This window comes from Balaenoptera acutorostrata, chromosome 7, assembly GCF_949987535.1.
Source record: "Balaenoptera acutorostrata chromosome 7, mBalAcu1.1, whole genome shotgun sequence".
NCBI lineage: Eukaryota > Metazoa > Chordata > Mammalia > Artiodactyla > Balaenopteridae > Balaenoptera > Balaenoptera acutorostrata.
In genome coordinates, this window is record NC_080070.1 from 76,618,575 (window position 1) to 76,645,844 (window position 27,270).

The 27,270-nt window shown below is 43.5% G+C and overlaps 1 protein-coding gene across 2 annotated transcripts in view; it reads right to left on the reverse strand.

Moving 5' to 3' along the window:
* Window positions 1-4,910: 4,910 nt before the first annotated feature.
* The window catches only part of RAPGEF5 (Rap guanine nucleotide exchange factor 5), a 179,668-nt gene continuing 157,308 nt past the window's right edge, over window positions 4,911-27,270 (reverse strand). For both annotated transcript variants that reach the window (XM_057550581.1, XM_028166932.2), the window contains 5 exons: window positions 24,486-24,536; window positions 23,704-23,791; window positions 17,211-17,275; window positions 11,491-11,545; window positions 4,911-8,497 (listed from right to left, as the gene is read on the reverse strand). In XM_057550581.1, the coding sequence (XP_057406564.1) occupies window positions 8,379-8,497; window positions 11,491-11,545; window positions 17,211-17,275; window positions 23,704-23,791; window positions 24,486-24,536 (378 nt within the window). In that variant the 3' untranslated portion in view covers window positions 4,911-8,378. The remainder of the gene's footprint in view (window positions 8,498-11,490; window positions 11,546-17,210; window positions 17,276-23,703; window positions 23,792-24,485; window positions 24,537-27,270) is intronic.

A 27,270-nucleotide genomic window follows, 5' to 3' on the forward strand; every position in this document is an offset into this window, starting at 1 on the left:
CGTGTACAGAGGACTCTCACACGCATTGTCTGTTTCATTCGCACAGCTGCCTGGCGGCAAAGATGCTGCTCATTATCTTGTTGGACAATGGAGAGAACTGAGGATGAGAAGTTACGGGCCCACAGCAGAGTAGAAATGTGGGTGCAAACCTTCTGGCATGCATCCAGGATTCATCATCATCCTCATCATAATCATAGATAATTTTCATTGAGTGTCTACTATGTACCAGGCATTGTACTAAGGGCTTTACATCCATTTCCTCATTTTATTTCTCATACAACCTTGTAAGGGAGGAGGCATATGAACCCCCATTTTCTGAGGTGCAGAAACAGCAGCTAAGATCAAGGTGGAAACTTTCACCAGTTCTCCCAACTCTAAAATGCCTGAGCCTGATTTGAACCTGGCAGTCGGGCCTCAGAGGCTACACTGTTAACCCTCTTCCTCACCCCTGAGGCAGCCCATGTAGGATGGGCGGAGAGATGCTGCATTGTGGGACCTGCTGTAGGAATTCAGCGGGGGATGGGGTCCTCCAGGTGGGCTTGGGAGTGGACACGCCTTCCTTGGGGGGTAGGGAAGGGGGGGTGGAAGAGAGAAGAGCCTGGCCAGACTTGAGTGCCGGGTCCAGGCTGGGTGCCTGGGAAAGAAGGCAGGGTGAGGCCAGGCTGTGGGAGCCCAGAACACAGTGACAGCAGAAAGGACGAGGTTCGCCTTTACTGTGGACCCTCCTTACCCCTCGGGAGGCGGCAGCCAGCTTAGTCTTCGGTAGCAGGCCCTGCTGCGTTGACTCCAGGGCTTTATTTGGCTGTTTACTGCAGGCCTTGATCTCTGATAGGACTGTGGAGTCAGCACCAGGCACAGGACAGGACGGGGAAGGGGCGAGGCGCTCCTTTCCGCCCTCATCCCACTGCCTTTCCCTTCCAGCTGGGGCCCAGCCCAGGTCAACGGAATACAAAGGATCATGAACAGTTCTTTCTTCCCACATCTGCCAAGTCACTTCCTGAAACAAAACCAAACCAATTATCTCTAGCAATCGCAGATCTGCACCAGTTTTCTTAACAGCCAGGGGCTGGAAGCGATCTTAAAGGTCTTCTGTCAGAGCCTTCATCTGATGATTGAATTGCTAGTTGGTTTTAGGTCTGTCTGCACAGCTCTGGTAGGAAAGAGCTCATGATCCTCAAGGCAAATCTGGTGGCCTGGGCAAAGCCAGTCAGAGCCCCTGCCCCAACCCCAGCTAGCTCTGAATACTTCCCAGCCTGGCTTCAAGATTTCACATCTGAAAAGGAGCAAATAAGTCTCACATACACTGATTTATTTAGCAAATGTTTGGTGTATGTTATTATTATTATTTTTTTGACCACTGCCACGCAGCATACGGGATCCTTAGTTCCCCAACCAGGGATTGAATCCATGCCCTCTGCAGTGGAAGCGTGGAGTCTTAACCACTGGACCACCAGGGAAGTCCCAGGTGCATGTTATTTTCAACTGGCATTCTTAATGGTATGAATCAATGAATCTCCCCGAGTAGAATAGCAGTTTCCAGGGGATGCCAAGTTATTTGTCTCCTGGAGGCATCTTCCCAATCTCTTTGGCCCTGGACAGATAAGTAGAGGCCAGAATGTGAATTTGCATGCTACTGAGGTTTAGTTCTATAGCTTGGAAGGTGCTGCTGAAGGATTTTGAGCTAGGACAGACACGATCAGATCTGCATTTCAGAAAAAAAAAAAAATTGATGGGGGAAATTTAGACTAAAGGGAGGAAGCCTAGGTAGACAGTTACTGTAATGATTAAGTAATGGATAGTGAAGGCCTGACCTCATGCAGGGAAAGTGGGGACAGAGCAGCTGGTGGAGAACTTGATGAGCAAGGGGTGTTGGACGTGAGGAATCAAGATAGTTCGTTCCCATGGTTTGAACTTGGCCGTCACTGGCCATACAAGGTTTTCCAGAAGAAAGGGACTTACCTGTTATGAGACACCAAAGAGCCACCGTTGCTGTAGAACTTGAGAAAGATCTTGCCACTGTCTTAATTCTCGCATGTGGGCTCACTGGTTTTGAGACTTCAATCTCTCTGCTGCATTGGGTTTTTTTGTTTGCTTGTTGTTGGTATTTTTTTTTTTTTTTGGTCGGGACTCTCAAGACCGAGGTGACCACCGCATGGATTTTCTCAGAATGTAACTATTTTCACTCAAGTTCTAACTAGAGATTACAGCCTCTAACCCTCTAACCACACACAGACAACTTGGGAACCTCTAAAGTTCCCAGAGCAGGAAAGGGGCCTTCGGGAGAGGTGGGCTCAATACCACTTTCCAGGGTTGCACCTCAGGTGAGCAAGGCTCCAAGGTGGGGGGCTGCCTTAGGGTCTCCTCTATTAAGGCACACTTGCTGCCTTCGGGAGCAGGGATGCTTTACTGAAGGACATCAGCAAGTCTAAAGCTTTAGGACTTTCATTCGTTTAAAGTCGTAAATGGAAAACAACTACACAAGTGGCTCACTGGGGATCCAGAAGACTTCGAAGAACTGGACCAGACCTGGAGCTCTCATCCTCCAAAATCTGATTTTGTAGCTAGTGCACCAGGACCAGAAAGTTCATTTTGAGGTTTGCTAGAACAAGAACCAGCTTCTGAGTCTGCGGGAGCCTTCATCTTCCCAGTACGGACAATCCCAGGGAAGAAAATCTCCGAGAATCCTGAGCAATGGGAATTTCCCTTTCCCCTCCGATTCCCTTCTGAAGCTGGAGCCTAGTGCTTCCATCCTCCCCTCGTCTCCTGCATTGCTCCAGATCCAGGCCTGAGCCCACAGATGTAGCGAAGATGGGCCAGAACAAAGCAGTCAAGCTCAGTGGTCCTCCTCTCTCTGCTCCCCAGTGTCTGTCTGAGAGCCCATTGCCCCCTTTGCCATCTCTTCCCATTTTCCCTTGTTACACAGAGTACCCCTTCCTAGTGATCAAGAACCCAAGAAAATCATCTGGTCTTTACCTTTTCCCACGTAAACACTAGCCCTTTGCATGGATAGAGGACAGCCGGTGGTTTTATCCATTAGGTAACGTGCAAAGTCAGTACTACCGCCCCGACGCGGACTGAGGGAAAGGGCCGTTTATCAAGAAAGCAGTGTCCTGGGGACTGTATTAGTCAGCTTCGGTGAAATTCCACCCGGGTAGCCACCCACCCCCGCCCTGCCACCCAACTGCAGCGGCTTCTAAGGATGATGTTTTCTCTCTCAAGTGACACATCCTTCACAAGCTGGCGAGTCCAGTGCACGGAGACACCTTTACTTGGACGCTGCGGGCCTCCCAGCAGAGGAGACATGGCAGCCACAGGTCACCTCAAAGCCTCGGTCTCCAAGCCACACGGGTTGCTTCTCCCCGTTTTTCACTGGACAGAGGAAGACATTTAGCCGGTTCTCAGCTCAACATGGTGAGCGACATAATCCTCTTGCAGGGAGAGAGATCAGCACGTGCCAAAGGCCAAGCTTGGCATCAATGGGCCGGATGTATCATTCTTCCGCAGGGAGGGGGAGAGAAGACTTGGAAGGATAAGTCTACCCCAGTGTATACGACCTTCATCTTTCCGTTCCAGTAGAGCATCATGACCAGCCCTTTGCTTCATTGTCCCACCCGTAGCTTCTGTCCTGCTGCTAATCCAGGCCTAGGGCATCACCACCAGGGCTTGGAGCTTGCCTCAGCGTCTGGGCTGGTAAGGAAGGGACTGTACCTGGTCCCACTTGAGTGGGGTGATGTAACGACAGGGGTTGTTGGAGTCTCCAAATCCCAGAATATGCTGCGATTTCCAGGGTCTTTAGGTTCTACAATAACTCAATGGCAGCACAAGTGATTTAGGTTTCCATGGGTCGCCTGAGAATCTCTTCACCTACCTGTAGCGCTGTCAGCAAGAAAATGATTGCTGAGTTCCAAACATCTGGGCATAACATGCTGCCAGAACACAGGCTACAGAGCCCCCAAACATCACAAAGCAAGAAGCTCTGAGGCATGAATAGTATCTTTAACATAATCTTATATTTGGAAAAGCAGTTTTTAAAAAAAAAACACTTGAAAATACAAGATAAGGTAACAGTGACTTATATATAAGTTTTCACCTTATATTGCTTGGCCATTTTTTTTTTTTTTTTTTTAAATGTTTTATTTATTTATTTATTTATTTATTTTTGGCTGTGTTGGGTCTTCGGTTCGTGCAAGGGCTCTCTCCAGTTGCGGCAAGCGGGGGCCACTCTTCATCGCGGTGCGGGGACCGCTCTTCATCGCGGTGCGCAGGCCTTTCTCTATCGCGGCCCCTCCCGCTGCGGGGCACAGGCTCCAGACGCGCAGGCTCAGCAATTGTGGCTCACGGGCCCAGCTGCTCCGTGGCATGTGGGATCTTCCCAGACCAGGGCACGAACCCGTGTCCCCTGCATTAGCAGGCAGACTCTCAACCACTGCGCCACCAGGGAAGCCCTGCTTGGCCATTTTTACATATAAATTATTGCTTACTAGCTTTGATAAATACACAGCACAGTCATATATACAGAAGCAGAAAGCATGAAATATGAGAAAGAAAATACTGTTAATGGCAATTCTGGTAATTCCACAAATGTTTCATATTTACCAGCTCTTCTAATGGTGGAAAACTACAAAGTGAAGTCCCTGAGAAGTTAGGTAGACGCCCTGATTGTGGGTTTTCTATCTTCTGTTAATGCAAGCTGATAATGTCACAGCGGTCCTAATTAATGATACATTAAAAGGCAAGAGTCCTTGCTTCTGGTCATCGATTTCATCCCAGTATTTGATAACAGTGTAATACGAATACAATAAATAGGCTATGCAAATAAATATTACTCTGCTAAAAAATGTTTAGTATATACAGCTTTGCTTTATATAGTACATTTTCATCTAACTTTTTGGCAATTTTTAAAAACTTTTTTCCAGCACAATGGCTCACTCGTTAATAAGCAGGCTGAAAATTTAAGGACATGTCTTTGAAGCATTTAAAAGAGATGCTATCCATGTTAGATCACCACAGTGAACCTGATCTTCCCCATTTTAATGTTTTTGCCTAGTTTCTGAGAAGCTCAGGTTAGCTGTGCTATCTAGGGACACTTGGAATCTGTGGTGTGTGTGATGGTTGCAACAAAACCACTGGGCAGGGATCGGGGCAGCAGTGAAAGCCCAGCTCCAGGGATCAAACGTCACCAGCACCTTCTCTTTGATGCCACTGTGTCGCCCTACTTGGAGGTGAGTATGCGTTAGTGCAACGTCTCCCTACAAGCTGGGAGGTATGGGTTTTTACTTTGTCCCTATGCTTCTGAATTTAAGGTATTCTCCACCCAACTTGCTTGTGGACAGGGGTCTAGGAAAGTGAATTAATTCTAAAGAGATACTAGAATAAAGTGAATGCAGGCCATTAAGATGTATCACTACAACCATTTGGCAATTATACAGATTATAACGAAGAGTGAAGTTAATATAAAACACTGTAGTCTTTGGAGCATCTGCAAACGTGTATGGAAAAATTAAAAAAATTTTTTTGAGTGGTTGTGATTTTGCCGATAGGAACTTGCCCTGTGCTAACTTCTAAGCAGGGCCGGTTTGCTGGAATGCTGACAAATCCAAAGACCCATAGGACTGTCTGAAAATTGTGCCACAGCAAAAAGAACCCCCTTAGAAGTGCCCACGCACCCGTCGCTGGTGAAGGTCTCAGATGATAGATTTTTCAGAGTGAATGGAGATTTCGTGCGATTGTGAAAATCTAATAGAGTTAGAAAGGAGCTTACAGGTCCTCCTGGCCACCCTTCTGGCCAGAACAAAACCTATTCCAAAGAGGCCTTGGCAGATATATGCAGAGGGAATATGACCCATCCCTATTAACAGGGACCCTGCTTAAGTCGCCTGCAGCCTGTTCACTTGGACAGCTCCAGACTCATTACAAAGAGCTTCATGTTGAGCTACATCTGGTTCCCATGATTCTGCCTTGAATTCATTGATTCCAGATTCACGTCTTCTCATTGCTTCTGAAATTTCTGAGAGCTGCTGCCTGGGAAACCTCTGGAGATAGCTGTTAAATTTCAGGAAGATTTAGAGATTTTGACTTTCAGAAGACAGGGATGGAAAAGCACATCTAAACAAAACAAAATCCTCCTTTCCTTTTGCTGCCCCAAGAGCCACAAGACCATGGCTGGAGGAAACAGTGGGCAAGCGCCGTTCTCTCCCAGTCTGTTTCCACCCATACCATGTGGGGTACTCTGACTACACCCTCAAAATCTGTTTATGTGTGATATACGTGTGGATTCGTTTGGCCATGCACACATCTGAGTTGAGGTCCAAGCAGCAGGCGTTGTGCTAAAATAGTTCTCCACTGGAGCAACTGCAATAGTTTTAGTTGGAGCAATGTAGATCTAATGTGAATAACCATTTAAACTGTAAAACACAGAGACAATGTCAAAATGGCCTCGTAGGATTAGAATGGCCCAATGCTACTCCCGAGCATAGAGAAAAGACCAGAACACACACTGGTGCTGTAAGCCCACACCGTCCTCAGTAATTGCCAAGGGGAGAGCTTTTCCAGTGTTTGATCAGCCACGAGAAAAGTCTCTTTTCTCTGGTTCTGATGGCTCTGATCTCCTCCAATGAGTCTCGTTCCATTCCCAGTAGCCTGGGGCATTTCTCTGAGCAGACTAGCCCTGGATGGCGTCTTTCTATAAAGCCCTGTTAATGTTCAGGACTGAAGTTTGACATGCTGGGACAGACTCTCTTTCAAAGTCCTACCCCAAATTTGCTCCATGTGGTTCCTTCCAGTGATCTCTCAAGCTCAGTGTGGTTCCCGAGCCCAGGAAACAGCACTGCTATAAAGGCGTAAGAAAGCATTGGACACATCTCAGTAATGAGGTGCTGATGAGACAAGAAGAAGCGATTCTGTACAGGCACCAAGGAGAGGACCAGGCAGGAGTGGTGAGAGGGGCGCCGGGACCACATGTGTGGAAAATGAATGAAGCTAATAGGCGAAGCAGGGCCCTTGTATTTTAGCAAAGTGACAAGGATCTAGCTGGCAGGGGTGGATTTCGTTACTGTATCCCACAGGCTTTTTTGTTCGTTTGAAGGTTGAGGGAAATCCTCTAACCAGTTCTTGAGAACAGCAAGAGGTCATATTTACTGTAGGAGCCCCAACCTGTAAAAATGGGACTAAAAAGACTTAAAAGACTCTGAGACTTTGAAAAAAAAAAAGAAAAAAAAAGGCAAATTATAGAAAGGCTCCCTGCCTTGGTTGGGAGGTGGACTATAGGACTTCCAAGTGTCCAACATACATCAGACATTTGGATCTTTGGGGTTCTTTTCACTTGCTGAAAGATGGGCAATCACCACTATTTTAACCCCTTGTTCTTCTCCAGGGAGTGCTAAGTGCTTCACACGTCAAATCCCACTTAACCTCCCTGTACGGGCCGTTCTCATTCCAGAGTGTGGGCATGAGGCTGCTGGAAGCAAGCAACACACGAGGGCATCGCCAGGCACAAGAAGGTGGGCCTTTGTGACTGACACCTCCAGAAACAGTTAAAGAGTGCCTGCAATGTGTCAGGCACTGTGCTTGTGTCAAAAATTGTATTGTACCCAAGAAGACATGAGAGCCCGCTTGCACGTGGAAAGAAAATCCCCAGAAATTAAATGAGTCGATTTCTTAAAGGTGACTGTTCTTCTGTGTTGGCAACGCAACTTAGTCTAACTTGCCTACAGTTGTGAATCAGTTGCGCAGAAACGAGTTTCACCTGCAAGCATACATCACTAAGTGATTGTGGATGCCAAGAAATGCATGCCTTGACATTTCTCTTCTGGAGATCAGAGCAGGGATGCCAGGTGCCAGTCCTCAATAACTCCCGAGACACAAGTGGCTTTTGGTGATGTCATAGTTCATAAAGACAGAGACCGGTCCGTCTCCCTGGAAACCTAGAGATGCCATCACTGTCTTCAGGTGTTCAAACGAGCTCCTGCTTTGACAGCCTAGAAACAGTCATCTACTTCCAGGCAAAGTAAAACTCCTCCCAGGCTCACACATGCTCTAACTGAGATATCTGGTCACCGTATGACAAGAGACGGTCTCTCGTCTTGACGCTGGCGCGTCTCAAAGTGAAAATTGGATTGGTTCAACAAGGTGATCCTAAGAAACCAGACTTCTCCATTTCGAGAAAGCTTCTGCCTTCTCCTTCCGACAGCAGCCTCTCCGCATCTCGGGCAGCTAACATCACTTCACGAGCACGCTCTGGCTGGCTTTCCTGTGGATGTCTTGTGATACGCTGATAAAACTCAGCAACTTCTTTTCTCTCAGGAAAGCAACGTGCTCGGCGCTGCCATCCCCGTAGCTCCCGGGGCTGTGATTCTGGGGTGGCGAGGCGTGAGGAGGGCTCACACCCGTGGCTCGATCCTGTGCGAGAGCGCAAACAGGGCCTGCTGGCTGTCAATGACGCACAGGTGATGAACGTAGGATTTTAACTCTGGGTGCTCTTTTGGAGATATGTCACCTCCTATTTTGGGGAAGGAAAAAAAGTCAATCTCATGAGAGCAGTAATGCTGTTTCTGAATACCAGTAAAACCCCACCTGAAGGCGTAGAGTAAACCCAGAAGGCAGACTCGCATTGGTCAGAATCCCAGAAGAGATGTCTTTATCCTAATCCCAGAGATGCTTTCAGCTCAGACCAGATGCCTCAGGTCAGGTAATTAGACTGGCAAGATGTTTGTTCTACCAACATTGATAGAGCAATTTCTCCTAACATTATACAGTATTTAGTGATTGTTATTATCTCCCTCTACAGAACGTGAGACAGCACAGACCTAGCAGGTAAGAGGCAGATCAGGACCAGAATCCAGGCCATGAGGCCCCCAAGTCCATGGTCTCGGCCTCCACGCCATGCAGCCTGTCACAGTGACTGCCCCGTTAAATGGCTTTCACAGGCTCTTCTATCTCAGGCTGGAACTGTCAGAAATCACTGCTAACCTGGTGACTGCATGGACACAATAGTTCTTTTTTTTTTTTTTTTTTGGATTTTGTATGTCCTTATTTTGGTAGGAAAATCTTTTGGTGTCCTTATTTTGGCGGAAAGAAAGGGAACAATCAAATGAACGGATATCACAGAAGTGGACTAAAGGTTTGGTTCACGGGCAAAGCGGGTTCAGAAAGTGTGTGGATGGGGTAACCGTCCACGCAGCGAAGGACAAAGCAAGGGAGTTTCTACTCCCAGACGCGGGGCGGTTAAAGGGCCGCAAGAGGCTTCGTGCGCTGTGAACCCGTGTGTGCTATATGCTGCTGACAGCTCTGATAAGGAACCAGAGATAAAGTAGCCTGGACAGCGGGGCAGGCCCACTTCCCATGGTCAGAAACAAACAAACAAACAAACAAAAAACGCATTAAGGCCTGGGGAGATGGGCTAAGCTGCCCTCCAGTGAGACAATGTAACTGTCAGTCTTCTTGCTTTGTGGGATTTCAGAGGGAGAAGCAGGGGGTGAGGCTGGAGTTCAGCTGCAGCAGAAGCAAGAGGCCCCCAGGAGGCTGAGCATTTTAATTCAGAAATTTTATCTCTTGGTGAAAACCCATTTTTTCCTCCTCTGTGACAAATACGTTTTACGAGGAAATAATTTAGGGCTTGTATGTCATGGATGGCTTGTAGTTCTGAGGTTAAATAGAAACAAGGCTTCCTGGTTTCAACAAGTAAAAGCACCAGGAGTTAAAGTTTTACCATTCCCCCTTGTTTGGTTTAGAAAACATGATGCTACCGAGATAGTTTTGTTGTTAACTTTCCAGCCTTAAAAAGACGGCAGGCGGAATGCTTACAACCATGACAAGTGACCCTTGCATGGCACTTTGTAATCTCTAAGTGGCTTGATTAACGTTATTTTATCCCAAGTGCTGACGTTGTTTAACTCTGCCTATATAAACTGTCAAAATGAATTTAGATAATTCAGTTCCAAACTTGATTTTTAAAGATATATAAATACAAAACACAAACTGGCCTGATAGTTATTTAAATTCCTCCTTTGCCTTCTGCTATGCAGACTTACTCTCTGGAGATGGGAGGCTGGCAAGGTCAAGGCCAACCCCACTGGTATAACCTTCCTGCCCACACCTGCAGTGTATATAGACCGGAATCCCTTGGTAAGTGAGACTGAGGTCTCAGAATTAGCTGAGTACCCATAAATACTTGGGAAGCAAAGGAGAGTGAAAGAGATACAAATCCTTTACTCATCAGCAATAGTATGCTTGTACATTCGAATGAATCTCCATGACAATGTTATTGCTATTTCTATTGAAGCTGCATTGTACTTGGGTAGTTAATGGACAATTATATAAGCATGTATCACATGGTATTCGTTGATGTGAACACTTAGGAAATTAGGTCCTGTATTTATAATTCTCTCTTTCAAACAGAAACTTTGTAATCCACACAGAAGTTCCGTTGCTTTGTTGGAGGACAGTATTACTACCCAAGATGGGCATGAACAGAATGAAAATTCTTAAGAATATGTACTGAATTGTTAGTAATATTTTCCTTAGGAAGTGGGACTTTGATTGTTCTACTTTAAAGATACTTCTGTATTGTTGAAAAAAATTGGTTTACAACAAGGACGTATTGCTTAACAAAGTAAGTTTTACTTAGTGGTCACTTTTGATTGATTTATAATTACTGAACTCTGTCTTTTTAATTGCCCTTTATACTTATAAAGTCTGCACAAGGCGAAGGAAAGGGTATGGGCTAGTCAGTCAGGTACTCAGTCTGAGTAACGGCTGAAACTTAGCCTCTCCGAGCCTGAGTTTTCTGCTCTGCACCCACAGGGTCTATAATCTCCATTCACCAGCACTAGGGTCAGGATTGCACTGCCCATGTGAAAGCTCCTTGAACTCAATACAGTTGATTTCCTTCCTTCCTGCAATGTTTTAACATCATTTAAACACAGTGTAAATTATTCTTGAGATTTAAAAAGGAATAAATATTCCTACGTACATTAGTCTCAGTGGGGAGTCAACAAAAGGGCTCAGAAAAATACTTTTTCAGTGAAAGGCAGCTCCAAACAGGAAGTTTTCATTGGAGAGGAGAAAAGATTCTGCAAGGCTGCTTTAGGCATTTTTACAAACTATATTCCTGTTCCAGGAAGGCTCCAAGCAAGGAGGTTAAGGACAGGGTCACCCCTGATAAACCCACGGGTAATTCTGAGCCAGCGGGCAAGCAAACAAGACTTTCTGGGTGAGGGGTGGAGCGGGAGCTTCTGATCGTCTAAAGTCACTCTGGACAGTGTAAACTTGCTGCCAGGAGAGGATAAAAAGCTGCCATTTCTTGTCCTACTCTGTTTCCCAAACATGCAGTGATGAAACAGAGAGAATACAGTATATGCATGTGATGTGCATATTATATTTTACAATTTTTTTTTTTTTTTTTTTTTTTTACCACCAAATACTTGTGATATGGCCACAGTAGGCACCAATGTATGGTAGACTAACATGCCATACCCAACTTCAATGACTCACCAAACTGGTTAGTCCTGCAGTGTCTCAGTGTTCGGACAGTGTCTGCAATCATATGCTGGAAGGCAGAAGAGGAAACACATCAGCGGAAGGGTCATTTCGGGTGTTGCTGAAGTAGCGGTGCTGTGAGGCTGGTTGGATAGTCTAACACCTTTGGGTGTAAATAGAGGAGCTATATTTGGTGCGGGACCTAACTTTAATTGATAATATGTATTGAGTTTGGATTACAAAAGAAAATTTGACCTTGTCTTCAGAAACAGTGGCTCTCAACCCCAGCTGCACAGATTCTAACTGAGCCATGGGAAAACATACTGTTAAGAAATGCAGTACAAGACAACCTACTGAATGGGAGAAAATATCTGCAAATGATATGACCAGTAACGGGTTAATATGCAAAATATATAAAGAGCTCATACAACTCAGCATCAAGAAAACAACTCGATTAAAAAATGGGCAGAAGACCTGAACAGACATTTTTCCAAAGATGACATACACTTGGCTGACAGGTATATGAAAAGATGCTCAATACTGTTAATCATGAGAGAAATGCAAATCAAAACCACAATGAGATATCACCTCACACCTGTCAGAATGGCTAACATCAAAATAACCACAAATGTTGGTGAGGACATGAAGAAAAAGGAACCCTCCTACACTGTTGGTAGGAATGTAAATTGGTGCAGCCACTATGGAAAACAATATGGAGGTTCCTCAAAAAATTAAACATAGCATTACCATATAACCCAGCAATTCCACTCCTGGGTATATATCCAAAGAAAATGAAGACACTAATTCCAAAAGACATATGCACCCCAATGTTCACAGCAGTATTATTTACAACTGCCAAGATATGGAAGCAACCTAAGTGTCCCTCAACAGATGAATGGATAAAGATGTGGTATATATGTACAATGGAATACGACTCAGCCATAAAAAAGAATGAAATTTTTCCATTCCCAACAACATGGATGGGATTGGAGGGTATTAGGCTAAGTGAAATAAGTCAGACAGAGAAAGACAAACACTGTATGATATCACTTATATGTGGAATCTAAAAAATAAAACAAACTAGTGAATATAACAAAATGAAACCGACTCACAGATACAGAGAACAAACTAGTGGTTGGTTACCAGTGGGGAGAAAGAAGGAGGGAAGGCCAAGACAGGGGTAGGGGATAAAGAGGTACAAACTATTATGTATAAAATAAATAAGCTACAAAGATAGTACAACACAGTGAATATGGTCAGCATTTTATAATAACTATAACTGGGGTATAACTTTTAAAAACTGTGAATCACAATGCTGTATACCTGTAACATATAATATTATACTTCAATACTACCTCAGTTAAAAGAAAAAAAAAGAAATATTTTAAAAATATGTATTTAAAAAAATGCAGCGTGTCCACCCTCAACTTACCTGTCCACATTTGCATATGCTTTTACTTCAGAAGGTGTTTCACCTTCTCCCCATGAAGTCTTTGTGAGTTCGCCTGCACTTGGGAAGCCCCATTCTCAACCTTCCGACTGCTCTGTGTACAGTGTTTATTGGGTTTGTGTTGCTGTAATCACTTTGTGGAACTTTCTTCCTCCTCTAGACCAAGTATCACGAGAGGGCTCTGTGTACCCAGCACCAACCGTACGGCGCACACGTGGCCTCACACATACTTGCTGAATGGAGGCCGGAAGTTTTGGGGAATCAAAGACTCAAGTAACTCAAACGGTGACAGGAGACGAGATATTTATGAAAGAGGTACATTTTCTAAAACATCAATATCTTTACAGAGACCGTTTCCTGTTTATAATGTACATTCCCTTTTATGGTCTTCAGTTTTCTACTTTATTTCTCTAAGCTTCTTACTGATCTCCAGGCAAAGGTTTCTTAAACTCACAGCTCCTTCCTTTGGACAAGATCCCCTCGTCTCATACTTGTGTACCTGCAACCGCCTTCCAGCTCTACCATGGTAAAGGAAAGACGGCATTTAGGACCAGACCAATCTCCACTACATTGCCTCCTGTGCGGTTGCCAGAATAATCTCCAAACACTTGTCATCATGTTCTATCTAGTCCTCTGGAAGGCTACAGTGACTCCATACTTTCTTTCATACAAAATCCAAACATCACCCTGTAATTCAAGAATCAACATTATTCATGATCTGGTCCTCCAAACCCTCCTAAATGGGCCATCATCTTTTTTTAAATAATTGAAGTATAGTTGATTTACAATATTAGTTTCAGGTGTACAACATTAGTTTCAGGTGATTCAAAATTTATAGATTATACTCCATTTAAAGTTATTATAAAATATTGGCGATTATTACTGTGCTATACAATATATCCTTGTATATTATTTATTTTATACATAGCAGTTTGTACCTTGGGCCATTGTTTTTCATGGCCTGCCTACACACACTGAACATAGGATCGTCTATATACAGCAAACGCTCAACAAATTATTGCTAAAATAATAATGTTAATAACTAAAAAAAAAATTTACTTAAAATTCAGCAGACCTCCAGAAACACTATCTGAATATGACCTACTTATTAAATTGTTCTCACAGGCTGCATTTCTATTGTATTTCTACTCAATAGTGAAAAATTAAACAGGACAGTGATTACAGCCAACAGCTCGAGTTGCGTTTGTAAAGGAAATGAGACCTGACTCATGTCTGAGAATGTATTGTTAAATTTCCTTCCCCCAATTTTACCACTATTCCCAGGACAGTTCTGTTGTTGTTTCAAGGTATGGCGTCACCTTGATTTCTATCACGTGCCACTTGCACAGCTGATGTAAGGTGAGGTGCTCAGGGCAGCACTGAAACCAGAGCCCTGATCTCATCTTTAGGTTTTCTGAAGGGAGCGGTGGGGGGGGGGGGGGGGGGGGTGGGGAAGCTATGATAAAAGAAGATGCCCTTAACAACGAGGGATAAAGAGAAGAAAAGGAGAAAGCATTTGTTTCTTCGTTATTTAATGGTCTGAGGCTGAAACATTTGGAGCTGCTGAGGCAGTGTGGGGAACAGTGGAAAACTTATTAGGTCCAATAAGCACTTCTGGGTTTCGTGTTCTCTGACCTAATGTGTTGGCCTGGATCAGCCTGATAAAGATAATACACTGAATTATCTGCTCACTGGCTAATATCCATCATGAGGAATTGGCTTCCCGCAAGTTAATTCAGTTAGGTTCTACTGGTTCATTACTGTGAAAGATGATGCTATTTTATCAATAGCTTAAGTGAAACCTTGTCTTTTGCTAAGAAACGTGCTGAAACTACTGACTCTACTAGGAAATTCAGTTTCACTCTCCAGCATCCAAGTACAACATAGGGCTATGTACAATGTAAAATACAGTTTTGTCCTTGTAGAAAAAATTCTGACTTCACCCTGTCTTCTCTGTGCAAGGAGGCGGTCAGCATGAGGCAGGCTGTATCTTAAGTGCCATCTGCTTTGAGGACCAGGAACCCAGTGACACTACAAAATCTGCTCTCTTTAGAAATGATGTGATGGCAAGCACCTGATGGGTGCGCTTGTGTGCCGTGGGCCTGCTGCATGCATGTGTAACTGCACTTATCTTCTAGCTGTCTTTTTAATAAGAGTTCTCTTCAGGAATTTAAAATAAAAGATTACCTATTTACGCCATGTTATTTCCTTAAGCTTTATTAAAGGGTTCAGGGTACATACAATTATTGACCCTAAGAGCAGTACTGTTAGTTAGACTTTTGTTTCAGTCCCCACGGTTAGTTTGAAGTCTTGTCTCTATGAAAGCAAGACCCTAGACTACATGAGTCAGCATTAAAAGGCTTCCACTGGGAAGCAGGGGAAGAAAAAAAAAAAAGAGACGCTGATCAGAATGAAAGAGAGAGGGTGTAGGAAGCTTTCCATCGCTCTTTCCCATGCTTGCCTTTACTGAATTGTTCTCTCACTTGGGGAGCTCCATCTGGGGGGAAATGACACAATGAACTTAACCAAATCACTGGTTCTCTTTGGGAAGGGGGTCAACCACCAGTGTACCCTTAACAACTGACCACAGTCAGCGTACAAAGAGTACACTGGCTCTCGCACGTTTCCTCTGGGTTAGTCAGAGGGAAGGGTACTAGACCTTTAGAGGGAATTCCACTTGGTGTGACACAGCTCATTCCACATCTCTTACATGCTCGCCAAAGCTTATTTGGCGTTCTTAAGCAGAGGTGTTGGCCAAGATTTGAAATAAGTATTGACCAGAGGCTTCTTATTCCTGCAATCATTTCATTAGTACCAAACACTGAAGATTAACCTGCCTACAGACTAGAACGTTAGGGCCTACAGTCTTTGGCTACAAAGAGGGGCCCTGGGATCTTCAGAACATTACTGGGTGACACCAGAACAAATCTCTAAAGAATAAGTACAAGAAAACCCAATACTTTAAATATCTATTTCGGGCTGTGTTGGTTTGACTGCAGTATCTAAAATAACTGAACTGGATTCCAAAGCACTTAGTGCAGAGAGAGACTCGAAAAGTTATGGACATGTCTACTTCAAAACTAATGAGCCAGAAAGCGATCACCCTCAAATCATTAAAATTGAGCTAAGGCAAGCTATCCCAAGATGTCAGTCTTCCAGATTCAGCTGCTTGGGTTTTCAGGTTGTACAAGAGCCGCCTGCACTGGCTCTGTGCCACTTCATCCCGTGTGTGGCGAGTTAAGCTCACAGTTAGAGCGGGGCACCTCTGAGGCAAAGGTCAGAGGCCAAACCTCGTTTGGACTCATCAGGAGGTACTGTTCTTTGGTCATGGTCTATGGCCCCCGTCTCACTCAACCTTCTCTCAAATGCCTGACCCAGTCTCACAGGGAACCGGGGGTCCATTCCTGAAAGAGTTCACACAAATCCATTACCATTACTGAAAAGGTCACTCAAAGGTCAGGACCTACGGACAGGGGTCCCTGATACCGTCTTTAACCATGCATGGCAGGCTCACCTATGACACTAAAGTTCATCTGTCAGACAAATCCATTCTTGTGGTCCCCAGGGTCTCTTTGGGGCACTCCTATTTCACAGTTAACAGGCAATTCCTCCTGTGCCCACAGCCGGTGAGAAAGGCTAGGAGGAACCCGCTGCATGACAAAGCACCTGGGAATGTCCTGGAAACAGTTCTCAAAGAGGCATTTCAGTAACTTGTAAGAAGGGACTGGCCAGGGAGCCCTTTCTCGGGAGCTCACTTTCTCACTTTGCACGAGGTGGTCTCTCCACAGTGGCACCATTTGTCCACAGGCTGATAGAGGGGTGGTCCTTCCCCTCCCATGCAGACCCTACAAATTCCATCTTCATCTTCAAGATGGACATATCTCCCCAGAAGGAGAGCTTCGTCCCGTGCCTCAGAAGCAGCGTGAGCCAAGACACAGGGAGATGCCTTTAAAGCAACAAGGCTGAACCTCAAGACTGTGAACTCCAGCTGACAGGAAACTTACAGGTTTAATTCTAGTTCAAACACATACACTCAACCACTGATATCAATCTAATGAAGTTCCGTTTTCAAAAATAAAAAGCAGATTTTCATATTTGGCCCCAGAACTTGCCAGCACACTTATTTTTAATTGGAATGCACTGTATTGATAATGCACAACACGCAGCAAATAAATCACCACACATTCAGTGGAGAAAAGCACTTAAACCATTTGTTTCTTGGCGCAAGAAAAGCATACACTTCCCTTACAGTGGGAAAAAGGAGAAATAGTGACGTTTTACATACCAGTTTTTCAAAATTGACAAGATTATCCAAAAATGTTTTATTTCCTTCATGAATGAATGTTACATCTGAAAATTAAAAACAAAAAGATATATGTACCATTAGGAATGGATCATGCGTCAGAGTTGAAGAGGTATAGATGCAATGTAGCTTATTAATTTTTCTTAAACATTATGGATTATTTCATGCATTTGACCAGGCAACTTGAAATTGAATCTGAATAGTATTTGATGTGAGGGGGCATAATGTATGCGTGTGGAGAGAAAACATTATAACACTCATGCAAGTATATATCTTGCTCTTACATTGCAGGCTCTGACTTCAACCTGCTTAATATACACTAACACTATTCTATAACTTAACTGGTCCATTATGTTTTTAGGCCAGAACACTGAGCAGAAAAGAACTGAACCCCCAGAAACAAAAAGGATTTTAATATTTATGTGTTTGCTTTTTAACAATCCCAGGCAAAGTATATGGATCTGCTTTACTTAAAGCATTAAGGTCTAGATTTGGATGTTTAGATTTTTGGTTTTCAAAGCCAGGGCCTGACTGGGTATCCGAAGTGAATGAGGAATGGGACAGGTTTGGAAAAGGCAAGGTTTCTGGGCCTATTCAACCACTGGAAAGCAAGCATCACTGATGAAAACAACATAAGGAAAGTAGGATGAAGATACATTTTCAGAGGACGGGAATGTTAATTTGATTTGAGTCTCACTGCATTTGAAGTGAAAGAAGATATTCAAATAAAAATCTCCTTTTGGTCGCAAAACTTACTGGAATGTCTCTTCAAGAGACAGGGATGAGTTACAATAATAACAGCAACTGAAGCTCTGAAAGGGGATGGCTTATAAAAACTCAGATCAGAGGGTCAGTGACTGAGCATTAGGGAATCCTCACAGCGGAGAATCAAAGTAAGAAATATACTACAATTTAAAGAACATGCAAATAATCATGTTATATCACAGACATGGAGGACAAACCAAATGAACATCATTTTCAAAAATCTTGTTAAAATAACATGATATAAAAGAGGGAAACGAACAGATTAAAATTCCTCTAAATAGAAAGGGAAAGCATTTGCATTTAATCAAGACTTTGATTCTGCTGGTCCCTATGGGGCAATTACGAGATAGGTGCTTGGGAAATCTGCCTGCAACACACCCAGCCGCTGAGCTTTGACTGCCCACCAGGGGGCAACACCAGTTACACAGTTACAGACTACACTGATGACGACCCTTTTCTCACGGCATTCTTTATTCACAGCTTCCAGCCCCACCAGACTGCAACGTTTTCCTAAGCCTTTTTTCTTTCTTTTTTCCCCTCGATTTTTTTTTTTTTAAACTGATGTCTTAGCAGGGAAGCAATTCACAACTACACAGTCATCTGACAAACTCTCTGGTTATTTTCTTTCACTGTTTTGCTTTCAGAATAGAATTGCAAGCTTTCAACCTCTGACACAATATTTAGAAAAAGAGTAGCCAACACAGTTAGCTTGTATCTTTTTTGTACAGCAAGCAAAGCACTGTGTGTACTCTATCTACATTAAACACCACCTACGAGCCTAGTAACTCCTCACTCCCGGAGAATTCGGATTACAAATGCCCTGTCAAGAGTTTCTTGGTCCATTTCCCCAGTGTTCCAAGGTTTGTCATCCCCTCCCTATGTTCCCAAAGATGATGATAATAACGCAGCTTATATTTATTAACAGCGTCAGACATGGCATTAACTCATTTAATCCTCACAAAAGACTATAAGGTAAAAGCCCTAGCAGGAAAAGAATGTGAAGAAATGAGGGTCCAAAGAACAAGCACAGCTGGCCCATGATCACAGCTCTAAGTCTCAGAGCCAGGACCCAAGCCCCGGCAGCCTGCTTGCTCTCTCCACAGTGCCTCTCTGGTACCCGAAAGGACTTGGACATTTCTGACCACCCGTTACAGCCACCTTGCTGAATTCATGGGAGATGGGGGCCTCCGCAACTTTTTTTTTTTTTAATCAGTCATCAATTTTATACACATCAGTGTATACATGTCAATCCCAATCTCCCAATTCAGCACACCACCATCCCCACCCCACCGCGGTTTTCCCCCCTTGGTGTCCATACGTTTGTTCTCTACATCTGTGTCTCTATTTCTGCCCTGCAAACCAGTTCATCTGTACCATTTTTCTAGGTTCCACATACATGCATTAATATACGATATTTGTTTTTCTCTTTCTGACTTACTTCACTCTGTATGACAGTCTCTAGATCCATCCATGTCTCAACAAATGACTCAATTTCGTTCCTTTATATGGCTGAGTAATATTCCATTGTATATATGTACCATATCTTTTTTATCCATTCATCTGTCGATGGGCATTTAGGTTGCTTCCATGACCTGGCTATTGTAAATAGTGCTGCAATGAACGTTGGGGTGCATGTGTCTTTTTGAATTACGGTTTTCTCTGGGTATATGCCAAGGAGTGGTATTGCTGGATCATATGGTAATTCTATTTTTAGTTTTTTAAGGAACCTCCATATTGTTCTCCATAGTGGCTGTATCAATGTACATTCCCACCAACAGTGCAAGAGGGTTCCCTTTTCTCCACACCCTCTCCAGCATTTGTTGTTTGTAGATTTTCTGATGATGCCCATTCTAACTGGTGTGAGGTGATACCTCATTGTGGTTTTGATTTGCATTTCTCTAATAATTAGTGATGTTGAGCATCTTTTCATGTGCTTCTTGGCCATCTGTACATCTTCTTTGGGGGCCTCTGCAACTCTCCTCTGCCTGGGTGATCTTGCTTAACCTCACCTCTCAAGGACTTGTCGAGGTCAGCGCATGAGGATGGCGGCTCTACTGAGGGTGAGGGGTTGTTAGGCTGATGCTGGCCTGAGGATAAGGCAGGGAAAGTGTGTCTGGCCAGGTGGGGAGGCAAGAGGGGCTGGAAGGGGCTGCTGCCCAGGAGAAGGGGGTCAAATGGCTGAAGGTTTTGATGCAGATAAATGGCAGGTGTGTGATGAGGCAGGCGTGAGAGGGATAAACCAATACAGGTGATTTAGCTCAAAATCGGGGGTCTCAGAACCTAAGTCATGGGCTGTGAAGCAGTTCAGGGCACCCACCAGGTTCAGAGTGCTAGAAATGAGCAACTGCCAGACCCCTTTATCTGGAGACATCTGAACATGCTCCTAACACTTCATATAACAGGACGGGGGGTGAAAGGATTCTGTTTGAAGAGATGGCAAGTGAAAGAGAAGGAAAAAACATACAAGCACCTCAACATTCCTTTTATTTAAACACCCCTGCAAATGTGCAATAATAATCTGCGCTCGAAGATACAAACACGACCTCAGTTTACCTTCAGACAGACACCTGTTGATTATTCACTCTACTGGAAGGACTACCATCTCCCAAAACGCCGTGATACAGATTATTCAACTGCTTTTGACCTTTAGCTCAGCTGGATCCTTTCCCCAACACTTACTTGGGCTTTCCCACTCACCACTTTCTGAACTGGATTCCACAGTAGGGGGGGAAAGTAAAACAGAAGTAAGAAATTCACTGGGAAATAGAAAAGCTGATGGCTGGAAGCATTTTTAGGTTATGTGCTCACTTGATAATCTGCATGGTATTGGGAATTGACTATCTCAAAAAATGAAACCTGGGAGCCCTAATCCTTCTTAACACCCAAGGACTTCAATTTGGTCTCTTTCTCTAACCAAAAGCAATCCAAAGCAGGAGGCACAAGGTGGGAGGGCTGGGAAGTTTTCATGAAAATGTTGGTTGCTCTAGTTTACAGCAAATTTTAAAATAATTTTGCATTTAACAAAAGCTAAGAATGTCATTTATGTTTTCCAAAATGTCTCACCTCAGACGTGATATACACATATTTAAAAGTTTCATCCTGTTTTCCTTTGGAAATTATTTCAGACAAAAATAGTAACTTTAAATGCAAGAGAGTACTAATGTTGTTTTATAATGACAAAAAATTAAGATAAAGGAAAAACAAGTGCTTCTTTAAACTTGAGCTTCTAATGAAAAAAAAAAGTTTAATTTACTAGCGTGAATGAGAGAATGTATTTTCAGCAGAAAAAAAGGGAAATTTGAAAAGCTGCTCAACACCACTAATTATTAGAGAAATGCACATCAAAACTACAATGAGGTTATCACCTCACACCGGTCAGAATGGCCATCATCAAAAAATCTACAAACAACAAATGCTGGAGAGGGTGTGGAGAAAAGGGAACCCTCTTGCACTGTTGGTGGGAATGTACATTGATACAGCCACTATGGAGAACAGTATGGAGGTTCCTTAAAAAACTAAAGATAGAGTTACCATATGACCCAGCAATCCCACTACTGGGCATATACCCAGAGAAAACCATAATTCAAAAAGACACATGCACCCCAATGTTCATTGCAGCACGATTTACAATAGCCAGGTCATGGAAGCAACCTAAATGCCCATCGACAGATGAATGGATAAAAAAGATATGGTACATATATACAATGGAATATTACTCAGCCATAAAAAGGAACGAAATTGGGTCATTTGTTGAGATGTGGATGGATCTAGAGACTGTCATACAGAGTGCAGTTAAGTCAGAAAGAGAAAAACAAATATCGTATATTAACGCATATATGTGGAACCTAGAAAAATGGTACAGATGAACCGGTTTGCAGGGCAGAAATAGAGACACAGATGTAGAGAACAAACGTATGGACACCAAGGGGGGAAAGTGGCGGGGGGGTGGGGTGGTGGTGGGATGAATTGGGAGATTGGGATTGACATGTATACACTGATGTGCATAAAATTGATGACTAGTAAGAACCAGCTGTATAAAAAAAAAGAGAAAAAACCTATTTATTAAAAAAAAAAATTTAAACACACACACACACACACACAAAGAAAAAAGGGAAATTTGTTTTGCTGCCGACAAAGAGGTCTAGATAAACTCAGTAAAACATAAAATTGCATCCAAGCTAAGACATAAGTGTGAGGCACCTGACTGCATTAAGTACTTTGGGGGAAAAACCACTAATATATAGCAGAAAGCTCAGCTTACATCTAATTAAGTTAACGGGACATTGTCAACTGTTTTCTCATTACCTTAAAAACATCCACTGTTTCAAAATATTGTCTTTCTAAAATCAATTCCTTTCCCAGATCTGCCTTCACTTCCTATTTTTCCTATTTGTGTCTAAATAATTCTAAGTGTCACTTCCCACAGGCCACCACCCCTGCTCTCCAGCTGGTGTTTTATTTTAAATAAAAATCAGAAGCCTGAATAAACTTATCTTAGAAATAAACATGAAAAATTAAATGAACTTTTAAGTTGGTATTCTGGCTTTACAATCTCTCCTTATTTCATCCATTTACATTTCGCAGAATCTTTTGAGCTCGAATGAAGCATTCTGTGTGACTCTCAATTGTCCTAATACATTATTGTTTCCCAGAAATTCTTGCTTTATACTAGATGAAGATTGAATACATAGCTGCAGGGATGCACAGCAACTCAACACTTCTCCAAGCTCTGGTTGTTCTTGAGAGAAGCCGAAAAGGGAGTATCAGCTTTACTGCGAGTGGGGCTTGGCGATGGGGGGAGGTGAGGGAGGAGACGGCCAGGCCAACCAGCAATCCAGTTCCCAGGTAATTCATTTCCAGAATCACACTTATGGGTGTAGGCACCGGGGCCTGAGCCAGCAGAATTTACAAGCCTCTGAAGGGTGAAGGCAATATAAAAGAGTATTCCTATAATCCCTTGGAAAGAATCAAAATACAGCCAAGAAAAATGACCAACCCGCTTCTCCTGGAAAGCACATAGGTAGGATATATACTAAATGTCAGGAGCATAGGCCAGATGAAAACGAACCTCCCTTTCATTAATCCCCTGGGTTTGAAAGAGACCCCTGAGATCGTCAGTAAATTTAACTAACATGTTTCATGATGAATGATCTGGTGCTCTACAGAAGAGAAGTTAGTCGACTAACTTGGAGCTGTCAGATACTTTCCCAACTGGATTCACTCCTGGAAAGAAGAAAGTACATTCCCTACCAAAACTCTTCATACACTACACTGCCTGGGTTGACCAAAGGTATTTCTCACACAGCAGAAGGCCACGGGTTGAATCTCTGAAATTTAAGTTGCAAACATAGAACGTGACTGATCACTGTTTGGATTCTTTATGCCAGCCTTATTATTGGTTGAATTAAGTGAATTGTAGACTCAAATAAGACAATGCTTAAAGCAGACTAAAGTAAAAACACAAACGTTTCCAGTGCCAAGTTTTGTGAATCAATAGAAAACACTTTGATGTCTACTTAAGTACAATTAAGTATTTTAAGCATTTCATAAATAATTGAACATTTGAAAAACAATCACAAGCCAACACAGTTAGGTCTGAATGTCAAAATTACTTTAAAGAAATAAACTGAGATTCCTTTTCTTGCTCTCTGTAGAGTGATAAATTTCTGGAAGATGGAATTACATAGCATAAAAGATAGAAAACTGTTACCTTTAAGCAATAAGGGCATGAAAGGGATTTTGGGTGGCTTCATCTTTTTGAATGCATCTCGGTAGGCTTTGTGATTCAGGGAAGGATCCTGCCGAACCAAGAAGGTTACAAAGAGAAAGAAAAATCAATGTGCTATAGAAACAATTCTAAATCCACTTTTACTATACAATTTGAACATGATTTAGATATAGAGTGGTTCTTCCTAAGAACAAAGTAGATAAAGGTTTCCTAGGAGAATAAACTCACTAAATTAGGGCAGGAAATCTAGGCAATGAATGAAAGTCAAGTTATTGGTTGACAATAATGGGAAATGACTGCAAAGGACAGACACCTTTTGATTGCCCTATTATTCTTCCCTCAAATAGGTTCCTTAAGTACAGTTTCTTCTCCATAGTTTCTACCATGAGGTAACCCCACAGCCTTTTGTTAAGCACACTGCAAAGAAAAACTGCCCTCATAATGCACAGATAATGCAGAGAAAACAGGAGAACAGTTTTACTGTAATCTGAAAAGAGACTGAAAATTGAGTATACTTAAAAATCTGCCTTCTGAATATCATACCAAGAGGACCATTCTCACTACCGTTTTCCACGGAGAGGAAGAAGCATTAACTGTTAACTTGCTTCACTCTGTAAGAAGCAAAGCTACATTTTCATATACAAGTGAACTAGTCTAAGCTACCTGACATGGTAAAGTGCAGATACCGACAACTGAAATCTAGAAAGAAATTGGACACCAGCAACCAGTTCGAAGAATAAGTCCACTCTGGCTCAACTACTTACTGTTAAACTTTCAAGTTCAGAAAAAAGTTTCTTAAACTTCCCAGGGATTTTCTAAAAACAAACAAACAAAAAAGAAAAGGTCAAAAGAAGTCAGTTATTTTGAGAGGCACTAAGGGGAATGTTCATTAAGTTGTGTTACATATGTCACATTTCTGAACATAAATAGCTCTATCATCTGGTTCTACCCTGATTGCTTCTCATTATGCAATTTTCATCATTCCTTAATGCGACCTTCCTTGGGAATGTTGCTAAAGACAGTTTAAAATAAATAACAGCCACATGATCAGGAATCCAGCTGGTTAAACATTCCACACACTGGTGATCTTTTAATAAAAACTTGGATTTTGGTTCTGTATCTTACCTCTGACAAATGCTCTCACTTTTTTTTTTTTCTTTTACTTATTATTTTTGGCTGCTTTGGTTCTCCGTTGCTGTATGCGGGCTTTCTCTAGTTGTGGAGAGCAGGGGCTACTCTTCATGGCGGTGCATGGGCTTCTCATGGTGGTGGCTTCTCTTGTTGTGGAGCATGGGCTCTAGGCGCGTGGGCTTCAGTAGTTGCAGCATGTGGGCTCAGTAGTTGTGGCTCGTGGGCTCTAGAGCGCAGGCTCAGTAGTTGTGGCCCATGGGCTTAGTTGCTCCACGGCATGTGGGATCTTCCCGGACCAGGGCTTGAACCCGTGTCCCCTGCATTGGCAGGTGGATTCTCAACCACTGCTCTGCCAGGGAAGCCCTGCTCTCACCTTCTTAAACAGTCTTGCTGAGTGGGAAATAATAATGTTGGCTGATGTTTTTTGTATAAATGATATAATTATGTTTCACAGCAGAGGGCTAAATAGTGAAAGCCCATGAAAACCCTAAATGATGAAGCCTGCACTTTGATGGATAGAATCACTGAACTGTAAAGATCACCCACACCAACTGGTGGCATGAAGACTGACAGAGGATGGAAACATAGGTCATCTTCCCAAATAAAAATTTGGGCCTAAGGAAGAAGGGCCTGGAATTTTCCAGCCTGCATTTATTTATTTATTTATTTATTTTTGGCTGCATTGGGTCTTCATTGCTGCGCACGGGCTTCCTCTGGTCACGGCGAGCAGGGGCTACTCTTCATTGTGGTGTGCGGGCTTCTCATTGCAGTGGCTTCTCTTGTTGCAGAGCATGGGCTCTAGAGCACAGGCTCAGTAGTTGTGGCACACGGGCTTAGCTGCTCCGCGGCATGTGGGATCTTCCCGGACCAGGGTTCAAACCCGTGTCTCCTGCATTGGCAGGTGGATTCTCAACCACCGAGCCACCAGGGAAGCCCCAGCCTGCCTTTAACATGGTGAAGTGAAAAGCTAGATGCCTCAGAGTAAGTCACTCTGAATTTGAATTCTGCCCCTTTCTAGCTGTGTGTCTGCAGTGAGTCTCCACGTTGTCTGATTGAAATGGAGATAACTCATAGGAAGTGTACGGTCCGTGGTCAGTGCTCAGCAAATTCCAGCTATTAACACTTATGACTGTTCTAGAAGATTTGTGAGATTTTCTGCTTCTAAAACAAATCAAAATAATGAGGTAAACCCCACAATAGACTTTTAAATTATTCAAAATTATCAGATTGATAATTTTGCATCTGGACAGCACACAGGTTGTTTGATCTGGCAGCTACTGTTACACACACCAATACACGTGTATTAATAAATGCAAGACAAATCAAATGAGAAAAGATAAAACGCAGACATCTGCAACTGATGGCAGTTGTTCTTCTGAGCTGCGTATCTTAGTCTGTTGGATATTCCACACGAATATCCCAGTGTCACCTCAAACTCAACATATCTAAAGCCAAACTTACCTACTCCAGGGGTCAGCCATGGGCCAAATCTGCCCATCTGCTTTTGCAAATAAAGCTTTACTGGAGCACTGCCATGCTCATCATTTATCAACTAACCATGGCTGCTCTTGCACCTCAATGACAGAGTTGAGTCACGGCAGTGGAGACCACATGGCCCGCACAGCCTAAAAATATTCACTATCTGGCTCTTTCCCCAAAATGTTTGTTGACCTCTGTTCTAGTTCCTCAAACCGACTTCTCTGCCTGTATTGCCTATTTAGGACAGTGCGATCGCTTTCCAGGCCTAGAGACACGGAGCTCACCTCTGCGAGGGAGGCCCACCCCAATGCCCCCAGCAACTCCCGACTCAGCTTCCAAGGCCCTGCTGCTTAAGGCTTCTCAGCCACCCTGAGACAGCATGATTCCTCCATTGCTCGGCTGGGGCCCGCCTGGAACCGGTTCAAGACCTCCTTGACCACAGCACACCCTGTGCTAAGCTGGCCACCTTCCATCTGCCACGGCATTGATGCAGAGCTGCGCACGTGGCAGGCAGTCGCTGTGCGCGTGAAATACACACCATGTGAATTTAATTGAACTGTTCTCCTTTCAATGTTTGCAGATCAAGCCTTCTTTCCGGGTGTAATTTAAAATTCCACTCTCCTCCCCGGACCCTTGCTAGCCACTTGTTTTCCTCTTGCTCTGATCAATTGTGGCTTTTTTTGCCCACCTCCTTGAATCTCATGAAGTGTGTGCGCATCTGGTTTGCTTAACCAGAGATGCAAGCCTTTTGTTGCTTTTCTTTTGAACCCCTTTAGGGAGCACTGACCCTGACCCTCGGGTCACCACTGAGCATTCCATCAGAGTGTGGCCCCTGACGCAAAGAAGGTGAACCCCAAAGCTGCCCACAGACCGTCGCTGAGATGGAATGTGAGAAAAACAAGAGTTGGCCTGTCAGCTTCTCTCCTGCAGGAGTGTGAA